General features: G+C 46.4%; 1 protein-coding gene across 1 annotated transcript; it reads right to left on the bottom strand.

The window, feature by feature from the left end:
• Positions 1-712: 712 nt before the first annotated feature.
• On the bottom strand, positions 713-11,446 carry FZR1 (fizzy and cell division cycle 20 related 1). Its single transcript, XM_042478194.1, has 14 exons — positions 11,361-11,446; positions 9,826-10,003; positions 8,917-9,042; positions 7,842-7,905; positions 7,560-7,687; positions 6,867-6,949; positions 6,503-6,686; positions 6,279-6,344; positions 5,692-5,794; positions 4,805-4,989; positions 4,334-4,567; positions 3,760-3,864; positions 3,379-3,471; positions 713-2,765 (listed from the first exon to the last, which is right to left on the bottom strand). The coding sequence occupies exons 2-14, from the start codon at positions 9,892-9,894 to the stop codon at positions 2,724-2,726; spliced, it is 1,482 nt and encodes a 493-aa protein (XP_042334128.1). The 5' UTR covers positions 9,895-10,003; positions 11,361-11,446; the 3' UTR covers positions 713-2,723.
• Positions 11,447-12,203: the final 757 nt, after the last annotated feature.

The raw sequence follows: 12,203 nt of genomic DNA, 5'->3' as shown, positions 1-12,203 counted from the left end.
AGAAACACATACTGAAAACACAAACCCACAAAGGTTTACCCACATCCATCCCACCACCATTACCCACTCGCAAGGCAACGTATTTTACAGAAAGCTGGGCCAATATGCTGTACGATGGCAACCTCTTTGCCATCCATCAGAGGACCGAAACGAAAACACACACATCCAAACACACACAGAGTACTTATTTGGAGACAGCCACGCATCACTTTCTATCACACACACACACACACACACACATCCCATCTCAGCAACTGTTCCACTGAAGGCAGAAGCGGGAATCAATTCTTTTGTGCAGAGGACATGATTTCCCGATGGCACATCCTTGTCAAAAACAGACAAGAGAAAAGAAAGAGTACATGCATCCATGGGAGGCTGGCACAGAAGGCAGTCTGTGGGCATCTGTTACAGGTCTGAGCAACATGGTTGACCCTAGAGCTGAACCCTGGCAGTACACTCGCAGCTCAGGGAGATGCCCAACTGTGTCCCAAAAAGAAAAGGCATACGACTGAATAGTGCGGGTATCTTTTAACAATATAATGGGGAATTGGTGGGAGCTGAAGAAGCCCTTTGCAGGAACGCTCTGTGATGGAAGCGGCCTTCTTCTGACAATGCACTCCCTTGTCTGCAGAGATGGAAAGTTCAAGAGAAGGATTCAACCACAGAACTACGTGGGGCTTTTTATGTCTGAGAGGGGGGAAAGGGGGGGAAGGGGGGGGGGGGGTGATTTAGACTCCCAGAAACCCTAGAGGGGCACGTTTTCACCATACCCACACTGCAATATACATATATACATGTACATATACGTTGCTGTGTGGATGGTGAGGCCTCAATGTACTCTAGGGGTATTTTCATCATGTTTCTGGGATCCCAACCCCTAGAGGAGGCCTTTTTGGAGTAAGAAGAAATGACCAGAAGTGGATTCCTCTTGGCTTAAAATGATTCAGGGAGCAAGAACATGGCTAAATACCTTCAAGAAGGCATTTTGGGGTCAAAGAGTTAACCCTTGGGGACACAAAAACAGTCCCAAGGGTCAATTGCTCCCATGGGCCATACTTTGCCCACTCATTGTACACAGTCTATAGTGCCAGGAGTTTGTGGCTCTACACTAGCCTAACCAAAGCGGGTGTCCTCCCAGAGTCTGGGAGTTATAAATCAAGGTGTCCCAGAAGGTACCAGCATGGGAGAGGTTAGCGCTGATCCAAACGTATGCTGGCGCACAGTCTGCCCCTGCTCAAAGCCTCTGAACATGGTACCAAGAACAAAGAAGCTGCAAGCAAAAAGGGAATGTATCAGGTCTGCATGTGTCCAAAACAGGTGGCACCAAAGGCTGCTGAAAGACGAAGAACTGAGCTTTTAAAAAACAACACAAAATAAAAGTGCTTGGTTCTCTCTCACACACATACACACACACACCCATGTAATATTCTTCACTGGGCACCTCCATTTCCACAGATTAAAACACTTTTTAAAAATACACATTGGATTGGACTGAAGCTCTTCAGCGACAGGAAGAAAACCTGCAAGATCTGATACAGAGGCAACCAAAGTAATGCACCTGATTTGCACATTCAGGCTGCAATTTTAAATGGCTCAATGCTGCACAGGAGCCCACCCATTCACCCACAAGGCCAATGGCCAAACCTACTCTTCCCCCCCGTCCAGATTCTTAAAACCTATCTCCCCCACCACAAAATCCATCAACCTTTGCTTCCAAGTTCCCAACCCCGAATTTCCAGCCATGATTTGGAGACGGCTATAAACATTATAAACCTTATAACATCCCCTCCCATTTTTTATTCCTTCTAATCCTGTTTTTCCAAACTACAGCCGTGAGCTTTTTGATATGAAATTTCCACCAAAATTCATTCTCCTTTTTGGGGAAAGGATTTCGTCCTTCCACCAAAAGCAAGCACAGGATTATTATTTTGTTTAAAAAACAACAACATGCTGAGTGCCTTGTCCTTTAGATCCAAACAATTTCCCTCTTTTCTCTCTTGCTTTCCAATAAGGCTTCCACCTGTCCCAATCTGGCGCTTTAGATCTGCTATAGCCACAACCCCCATCATCCTCAGCCAGCATGGAGATGGGAGGTGTAGTACAGCCCATCCAGAGGGTGCTAGGTTGGAGCAGGCGAGTTTAAATAAGAATTGACTCCTTCCCTCTTTGCAAGCATGGCTGGCTTGAGATCTTGGCGCCAAAGAGAAATTAACTCTTTCCATCATATTCACATATATGTGGACCATCCTTCCCCAGAGTGTATCTTCATTTCCTCATCCCTTAGTGGAATTATAATGTTTGAACCCAATCCTTCAACCTACAAAGTACAGGCAAGTGTCCCACAATAAATACAATTCTTCTGATCGCAACCCCAGTTCAGGTGGTTTTTCTTTTTTGACAGTCCAACATCGATGCCTGCATACATCACATTTGCTGTCACACACACGCGCACATACATTCATTCGTAATACGAGACACCCTGCTCTCTTGAATCCCCTTGTCCTGAAAATAGTTCGGCACCCCCCCCCCCCAAATAAAGTCCAATAGTATTCACTCTCTGATATTTAATATGCATCCTCTGGAGGTCCTGTGACGGACACAACGCCCCCCACCCACCCCTTGTTCCCCAAATCTCGGCCTCAGTTTCCATGCACGCCGGATAGTGGTTCTTGACCCCAAAACACAGTTTGTTCCGTGTATGTGTTGTTGTTGCTTTTTTTTTTTTACCGTATCCTAGTGAAGAGGTTGAGGACTGAAACAGACTCCTAGGATTGAAGAGAGAGAGAAAAGAATCAGTTACTCTTATACCTTTCCCACCTTGCTAATGATTTGACTGTATAATGGAGCATGCCTCCAGTTTTGAGAGTAATGGTTATCATTCAAATCTGCATCTCCATAATGGTTTTCAATGGTTTTGACCAATTTCACCTATCTTGTTTGTATTTCTTTATTTATTGACCTGGCCCAGCAGCTGGAGATAAGTTCTCCCTCTGGATTCCAACTATAGTGTGCATCTCTCTTATCCAAAATGCCTCAGACCAGAAGAGTTTCGGATTGTGGAATATTTGCCTATACGTAATGAGATATCTTGGTGGCCCAAATCTAAATATGATATTCATTAATGTTCCATACCTCCTTATACATACAGCCTAACGGTAATTTTATACACAGTGTTTTTAATCATTTTGTCCACGAAACCAAGTTTATGCACACTGGGAACCATCAGAAAGCAGAGGTGTCACTGTTTCAGCCACCCATGTGGACAATTTTGGATTTTGGAGTGTTTTGGATAAGGGAGACTCAACTTCTACTACATTCCAAAAACTCCTTCCACCATTCAGTTGGTCTCAAAGGTGCCTGAGTATCCCTTTGCATTACCTTGGTGGAGCGAGTTTTGCTGAAGACATTCCAAAACCTCAGTGTCTCATCCCCTGCTCCTGTGACGATGGCCTCTCCGTCAGGTGACATTGCCTGGAGAAAGGGAAGATGTGAACAGGAAAAGAGATTCCACCTAAATATTAGGAAGAACTTACTGATGGTAAGAGCTGTTTGACAATGGAATACTGACTGCTTCGGAGGATGGTGGAGCCTATATTCCCATTTTCCCCATTTTCGCAGGGACCCTGTACCCCGACTCTTGCAAAAGCTGAGGGCCACCTGTATATGCTTCTTTTCTCTCTCATTCTTTCTCCCTGACCCACACAGTGTACAAGATGGGGGGAAGCAGAGGACAGAAAGGACTGCACTGCCCATGCTCACCAGGTATAGGACTCTGTAGGAATGTCCAGTCAGCTTTGCCACCTGAGTCAAGGACGGGTACTTCCAGACGAGGATCTGGTTCTGTGAGTATCCATGAGTGCTCACCTGTCAAGAGAAGGCCCTTTAGGTCATTGCTAAGAAAAGAAGTAGGGAGGAAAACAGGCTTGGCAGAGAGGGTGAGGTTGGGGTTGGCAATTGGTGGACGAAATGCAAGACCTAACCTACGGGTGGACAAAGTGTGGAATATTTCGGATTTTGGGAGACTCACCCTGTATGCACTTGTGCCTCTGAGAATGCCACCTAGGGATTATTGCAATGCTCTAGTTCACATACATGTTGTCTATGGTGGCAATGATTGTTTAAGGGTGGGTGGTGTCCAGTGGTGGGTTCACACAAAGAAGGTATATAGAAGGCCTCCAGATTTGATGGTGAAGGAACAGGAGGTCTTCCTGCTCGGCAATGGTGGTGGGGACAAGTAGAAGCCATCCCAGTATCCTCTGTCCTATTATCTTGAAGAAGGAGAGCCTCATTTGCTACCTCCCTCGCCCACACACCCCCATCCAGAAGTCCTTACCAGTTCGTTGGCGTGCTTCGACCATGCCAGGTTGCACACTTGTGACCCAGTGTCGATGCACTGCAGGGGCTGCCCAGTGAGTGTGTTCCAGAAACGGATGCATCGGTCTGCCGTCCCACCCCCAGAAGCCAGCAGTCCATGCTGGTGGGGGGACCAGGCAATGGCTTTGACAGCTGCAAGGTGCTCTGTGTACTGCTGGACAGGGCTAAGGCTGGAATGGTTCCAGACGAGAAGCTGGGGTAAAGAGAGGCAAGGAACATATTAAAAGTGCCAACTTTCTGGAGCAGTGGACTCATGGGAAGATCTTTCTGTGATATGGCAACTAAACCAAACCAAACCAAAACCATTACAATTCTAGGCTGCACTGGATGGAGACAAACTGGATTTCAAGTATCTTTTTGTGTTGCTAATGGAATTTAAATTTTATGTTCTGGACTAAGAATCTCCCAGTACCTACATTGGCCACTCTACCTTGTTGTCGTTCCCGCCAGATGCCAGGAGCTGGTGATCCGTGGACCACTTCAGACCACAGACCTCCTGGCGGTGACCCTGGAGGCGCCGCTCCGACTGCAAGGGAGGGGTTCGGATGTCTCGCTGCAGGATCATCCGGTCCCGACTGCCGGAGGATAGCTGGTCCGCATTCCATGCCAAGGCACCTGAGAAATTGGGAGCAAGGAAGGATGCAAAAAGGAAAGACAGGCACATGGTGCCAACCTGCAGCATGGGGTGCATGTGTGCGTGTGTAGAAATACCCCTGTTGTATGGGACTGTAGCCCCATGCTGCATTGATAGAAAGGCTATTTTGTTTGTCCATCTACCTGGTCCTGTCTTGCACACTAAGATAGACTAGTGGTTAAAGAGGCCAATTTTCTTCAGGCCCCTTCATTACGAGCAGCAGCCTCCCTCTCCACACACAAACCCACCAAGCCCACTTTCTGTCTCCATTTTGAGAGAGACTGGAGAGGAAAACAGAGGTTTTTGAGGGTATTACTGGGTTTGGGGAGAACCAGATGTGGGCAGTGGTTTAAAAGATGATGTGACTGGATGGCACAGACACTGACCATTAAGCCCCTGCACATTTACTACAAATACTCTCATGACTGTGTGGGAGGAAAATTTGCATTAATGGTGAAAGGTGACTCAAGAAGTATTCAGATCCACATTTGTTCATAGTTACAGTTTACACGAACCTTTGCCACCCACCAGATTACTAATAGGTGCTGTTGCTAAGAGTTTTAGGCTAAAACATCTGGTGGGGTCAAGGCTCCCGAACTATGGTTTAAGCTTCACCATCTTCTCTCATACAGAAGTGTCTCATGGTGAATAGCCCATGGTCCACCTGCCACCATTTTCCTTACCCACTCGGGCTGTGTGTCCTTCCAGCATAGACAACTTCTTTCCTGCCGCTGCATCCCATATCTGTACGAAACCTTTGTGGGTCCCGACTGCCACCAAGTTGCCCTGTAGCAAAGCAGAGTTCACAAATCAAAAAGGGAGTGAGAGCTGCAGAACCCAGAAAGAAGCTTTCCCTTTGGGGTCTGTTTCAACTCTGGATCAACACTGAATTAAATGTTTCTTTTTTCACTCTCAGCGAACCTGTTGTTCTTGTGTGCTTTCAAATTGTTCCTGTTCTTTGGCACCCCTAAGGCAAACTTATCAAAGGATTTTGTTGGCAAGATTACTCCAGAGGGGGTTTGCTGTTGCCTTCCTCTGAGATTGAGAGAGTATGACTTGGCTAAAGTCACCCAGTGGAATTGCTGGTCTGGTCCTTGTCAAGTGAAGGACGCAAAACTTTGTTCGATGGCACCCACCATTTTGCATCTTTGCTCTGCTAGGACAGCCCTGGGCCCCTGGCTCTCTTGTGTTATAAAAATAGCAGATTTGGCTACTAATGACTTTACCCTGAGTTTTCTAGCTTTGCTCCTCAAAAGAACAGTATGCTCACCCGCTCTGACCATCCCACAGAAGTGACCGAATCACCTTCCACTGAGAGATCACACAGCCGGGTCACCTTGAGAGAACAAAATGTTTTAAAGAGAGAGATCAGAGGAATTGGAATCAACAAAGATGAGTTTACAATAGTACAGGTTGAGTCTCCCTTAACTGAAATTCTGAAATACTCCAAAACCCCAAACTCTTTTTCTTCCCACTGCAGTCCCCCAGCTTTACCTGGCTAGTGCAGGCACTCCAGAGGTAGACGCAGGTCCCAAGACCGACACTGAGAACGTTGAGAGACGACCAGTCCACCAGGTTTAAGTAGAAGTCGTCCTGGAGTTCTGGAGCATCCAGGACTTTAAAGGGGATCTTGGAAATCTTTCTTGTTGGTTTTCGAGGAGATCGTAGCAATTTCTGGCTGTTGGAATAGGATGCGGGGAGGAGAGAGGGGGGAAAAGGAGACTGAGCTGCAGAGAGAGAAAGAAGCTGTTCTTTATTAGAAATAGCCTCCTAGTTCCTAAATTTGGGGGGTGAAAATAGTTCCTTGAACCCCATATTAACCATCTTCCCTCAACCCAACCACTGGAAAATAGTTCACCTTTTGTTGCTGACAGGGGAGAGAGAATACGGAGAGACTTCGTTTCCGTCATCTGGGCTGGAGCGCTTTGTGGTGAGGGAATACTGAAAAGATAACATGGGGGAAAGAACGGGTCCCAAAGTCAGCAACAGTTCAGAAATCATGGATTAAACCTCCTACTCTTCCTGCACCAGGCCAGGGGTAAAATTCATGGCACCTTCCAACAAGGCCCTCATGGTGCTTGTTCCCCCTTTATCATGAGACTAGGGCTGCTGCCACACTGCGGAATTAATGTAGTTTAACACCACTTTAACTGCCATTGCTCCATTCTATGGAATGCTGTGATTTGTCATTGCGGCATCAGAGCTCTTTGACAAAGAAGGTTAAATATCTCACAAAACAACAAATCTCAAAAATCCACAGCATTGAGCCATGGCAGTTAAAGCGGTGTGAAACTGCATTAATTCTGCAGTGCAGATACAACTAAAGTGAGTGGGGAAGATTGTCTTCTTCTTTCAAGTTGGAGACAAGGGAGACAGAAAAGCATTCAGCAGGTGGTAAATTTACTGTCTAAAGATGTTATTTTCTACACAAAGGCCTTTGACCCAGCACAATAAATATTTGAGTTGTGTCATCTTCAATTCTTATTTTGTTTCCTGTACATCTGGGATATAGTTGTACAGAAAGGAAATTAGTCTCAAAATTAAATACTACCGTAAAGAGGCTTTTCTTCTCAGGCGTGGAGGGTTGCAGCCGCCTGTCTTCTGTCTGGGGGTCTTGTACTTTCTCTATACCGGCTCCCAGCAGTTCATTCTTCAGCAAGGCTGAATACGCGAGGCCATCTGCAGTGACATGTGTGTGTTGTTAACAATAATATTTAAAAGGCTACAATTAAATCTCACACATGCATCCGAGGCTCTGGCGCAACTCAACAACATTTACCCTTAGGACACATAAGACACGCAGGCAAACAAGAGAAAAGGCACTCATGGCTACCTTTGCCATTGTCAGAGGTGGCATCTTTTGCTTTTCTGTTTTGACTCGGAGACTTTTCGTTTTCCTGGAGGGCAGATAAAAAGGTTAGCAAGCCATGGTTTTCAGATTCCCATCTGTTATTCTTCTGAGCACCTTCTCTGCTTTCAGTTCACCAGCTGAAGGGAATCTCTCTGCCTTTGCCACCCAGTATAAAAACATTCTGGGCCACTTTCTACAGTAGGTACTTATTGTCAAGTCTCCAACCATAAAAGAGCTCGCCTTAGCAAACATCCTCCTCTCTGCAAAGGAAGCTATCTTCCCCAGTCAAATAACCTCCATTTTTCAACATACTTGACACTAAAATGCTTTAAGATGCTGTTCTGTGGAGTTCCCCACCCACAAACAGCATTTTCAAGCAGCCCCAAAGATGACAGGAAGGAACATGATCTCACAACTGGTCACCCACAATAGTGCTTGTAATAATATACGACAAGCTTCTGGTGGAGCTGAAAATCAGGTAGTGTAGTCCTCCAAGCTCTGGACTATAAGCCAATGGTTTGCAATATCTAGTCCTCCAGATATTTTGGACTTCAGCTCCCAGAAGCCCCAGCCAACCTGGCTAATGGTCAGAGATTGTGGGAGCTGAAGTCCAAATATTAAAAGCTGGGAACTATTTCTCCAGTTTTCCCAGTTTCTCAAATTTTGGTCCTCCAGATGTTTTAGACTTCAGCTCCCAGTATTCCTAATCACTGGTCCAACTGGTTTCTGGGAGTTTTAAAGTCCCAAACCTGGAGAACCAATGTTTGGGAAACACTGCCCTAGAGTTTTATTGGCACTTTCCCTCAAGCCTGAAGGCACTGTGAGGCAACGGTTAAGCAAACCAGGATCCTTCCAGCCATTGTTTGTTTAGCGTTACTTCTGAACTGAGTAAGGATCCCTGGCTTGCTGGCTTCTGACTCTGGCTTATTAGAACAAGCCGTTCTCACTACCAGCAAGCACCAAATGGGAATGAGAAAGCAGCACGCAGCAGGATATTTGGATTATATGTGCAAGCCGGACTCTCCCACGAAACAAGGGCCCCCAAAGCAATGCTCACATTTATTCGGTGGAAGCTGATGCTCCAATTCGCCCCAGCTCGGGAGGGAATGAACCTGTCGCCGTGTTTACTGGGGGAGGAGACGGGGGAATTCGAAGGCGTCAGAGTCCTCCTCATGTCCACAACCTGGAGTTAGGAACAGGGAAGAGAAGGAAGATTCTGTAAGATGGAGCCATGGCAGTTAAAGAGGTGTCAAACGTCATTATTTCTACATCCACTGAGGTATGACTTGTGTTTATCTCTCTCTCTTTTTCAGCTCAGGCTGTTTTAATTTTATTTATTTATTTACTTATTTATTTATTCTACGCTGCCTTTCTCCCCAAAAATGGACCCAATAATAATAATAATAATAATAATAATAATTTATATCCCATCTGTTCTACTGTTCCTCCTTTTTTTGAACAGGGAACTAGAAGACTGTCCATTCCTTCTAGCCATCCTTAAAAACGATTACAGTGGTCCCCCCACATTCACTGGAGTTAGCGGTGAGAGACCCCCGTGAATGTGGAAAAACCGCAAGTTAAAAAACACTATTCTTTTTACCTCTCTAGGAATTTCCAAGTCCTCCAAAGCAACTCTGTGGTCAGCATCTGTCAGAGGTTGATCACAGAATCATGCGCAAATGGCTGCAAATGCCTAGATAAGTGTTTTTTCTAGGAACTTCTAGGTCCTCCATCACAACTCTATGGTCAATTTCCAGCAGAGGACTTTTGATCAAAACCACAGGTAATCTAACGTGCAAAAGTCAAAGCCACAAATGTGGAGAGACGACTGTATATAAAGACATGCACGCCCCAAGCCTGCCCTCTTGTCCCTTCTTTCCGTGTGAGGTTCCATTTTAAAAACAGGTAAAGAGAGCGTCGTAAGATTTCAAGGAGGTCACAGCGACAAAGAAAAAGGGTAACGTACGGAAGGCATCATGTTTTCATTCTGGATGTTGATCTGGCGGAGAAGGCGCCTTTCGTAGTCTTGATCCATGGCGGGAGGGTCGGGAGAGGGGCAGAGGGAAGAGCCAAGGCGTCTCACAACTTCACAACAGCCTCACAACCTTTCTTTGGTTCATAGAGACCAGGATACGATCGGCTTTCTAATAGGAAAGAAGACAAAATTGAGAACTGGGCATCTGCCTAGGAAAGACTTCAGCTGCGTGGCCTCTATCTCCCTTTGACCCTCAACCAGAAGGAACCAGGAGTGGAACGAGGTGGGAAACACTCTAAGCATCCCGACTGCAGGTCCCGTCATGCCCTGTAATAAAGCACCTCTCCCTTACAATAAAGCTGATCTGAGAGGAGGGAGAGACAGAGGGGAGTGTCTCCCATCACCCTCTTTTTTCCTGCAAGTATGCCCATGACAGGTCCCATCATCCCCTATAATAACCCCCCACTCCTTCATTGTACCAAAACAGATCCTCTAAGAAGGCAGAAGAATCCCTTTGAGAGAGGAGAAGGTCTCAACTCAACTGGGTATCCCATCACCTTCTTTTATTCCTATGATCACCCCAATGACAGACCCCATCATCCCTTTCAATTGACCTTCCTCCACCCTCCCCTGACACCAAAGCAGATCCTTGAAGCGAGGGAGAGAAGAATATCCTGGGAAAGGCCTCCCAACTGGGCATCCCATCATCCCCTTTTATTCCTATCAGCACCCCAATGACAGCTCCCATCATCCCCTACAATAAAAGCCTTCATTCTCCCCTTGCATCAAATCAGATTCTTTAAGAAGAGGGAGAGGAGAATCCCTTGGAGAGGAGGAAAGGTCTCCCAACTGGGCATCCCATCACCCTCTTCTATTCATAACAGGTCCCATCATCCCCTACAATAAAGGCCTACATTTTTCAAATGGGATTCTTTAAGAAGAGGGAGAGAAGAGTCTCTTGGGGAAGGGGACGGTCTCTTAACTGATTATCCCATCATCCTCTTGTATTCCCATGAGCACCCTAATGACAGGTCCCATCATCCCCTACAATAAAGGCCTACATTCCCCCTTTGCACCAAATCAGATCCTTTAAGAAGAAGAAAGGAATCCCTTGGAGAGGAGGAAAAGCCTCCCAACTGGATATCCCATCATCCTCTTCCAGTCCCAAAAGCATCCTAATAACAGGTCCCATCATCCCCTGCAATACATTCTCCCCTTGAGCCAAGGCAGATCCTCTAAGCCTTAGAGACTAAGGAGAAGGAGAGAAGAATCCTTTGGAGAGGAGGAAGGGCCTCCCAACTGGGTATCCCATCATCCTCTTCTATTCCTATTAGCATCCCAATGACAGCTCCCATCATCCCCTGCAACAACAACACCTTGTCCTCCCCTGGTCAGAGAGAAAAAAGGAAAGAGGGGTTTTCTCCACCCCTTTTTCCCAAGAAGCCCTTCGCCTGAGTCAAAATGGGGGGGGAAAACCCAAAAGGAAAAGAGCAAGGAAGGTAAGAAAGCGCCTCCTCTATTCTCACCTGTCTGGAGCCATCCAAGATGGCGGCGGCCTTCTTCTCCTTCTGCCAGCCTCCTCCGCCAGGCCACGCCCACTCCCACCCCGTCGCCCCGCCCACTCCCTCAGCCGCAGCGCCCCCTGTGCGCGCGGGGCATCACGGGAGAGGGGCCGCCCTCGCTCTCTGATTCGCCCCGTTCGAATCAATACAACAAAACACGGAGGGGGGGGGCGGGGGCGAGGAGGGGGAGCGTGGCCGTTGCCCCTAGCAACGCGGCCTAGTCGAACCTGGCGAAGCCTGTGTGGGAGTGTGGGCCAAATAAACAAACCTGACAAAACACAGTGAAATTAATAAATAAATCCCTAAATAAACGAAAAAAATATCTTTTTTTCCTATTGTGTCCCTGTCTTAATTAAATTGTAAGCTTGAAGGGAAGGAATTCATGTGTGGTTCTTCTACTTGTAAAGGAATGGCAATAATAAGTGCTACAATAAAATCATATATATATATATATATATGTATGTATGTATGTATGTTGCTGTTGTTCTTGTGTGCCTCCAAACCGTTTCCAACTTATGGCGACCCTATTCTAGGGTTTTCTTGGAAAGATTTGATCAGAGGTGGTTTGCTATTATTGCCTTCCTCTGAGGCTGAGAGAGTGTGACTTGGCCAATGTCATTTATAGGGTGACTATCATGGGGTTTTCTTGGAAAGATAATATTCAGAGGTTTGCTATTGCCTTTGTCTGAGGCTGAGAGAGTGTGATTTGGCCAAAGTCACATATGGCCAAAGGGACTTAGCCAAAGTCACATATGCGATATGTGGCAACTACCATGGCAATATATCTCTTGGCCAGATATATTCAGA

Source organism: Sceloporus undulatus, chromosome 7 (genome assembly GCF_019175285.1).
Source record: "Sceloporus undulatus isolate JIND9_A2432 ecotype Alabama chromosome 7, SceUnd_v1.1, whole genome shotgun sequence".
NCBI lineage: Eukaryota > Metazoa > Chordata > Lepidosauria > Squamata > Phrynosomatidae > Sceloporus > Sceloporus undulatus.
The sequence above is the reverse complement of the archived record's forward strand: the minus strand, read 5'-3'. Positions and strand labels throughout refer to the sequence as shown.

Coding starts and splice junctions, on each gene's coding strand:
- FZR1 (XM_042478194.1), bottom strand. CDS start 9,894: ATGGATCAAGACTACGAAAGGCGCCTTCTCCGCCAGATCAACATCCAG. Junction 6,950..7,559: donor AGAAGAAAAGCCTCTTTACG/GTAGTATTTAAT, acceptor TTATCTTTTCAG/TATTCCCTCACCACAAAGCG. Junction 3,472..3,759: donor CCTACAGAGTCCTATACCTG/GTGAGCATGGGC, acceptor CCCTTTCTCCAG/GCAATGTCACCTGACGGAGA.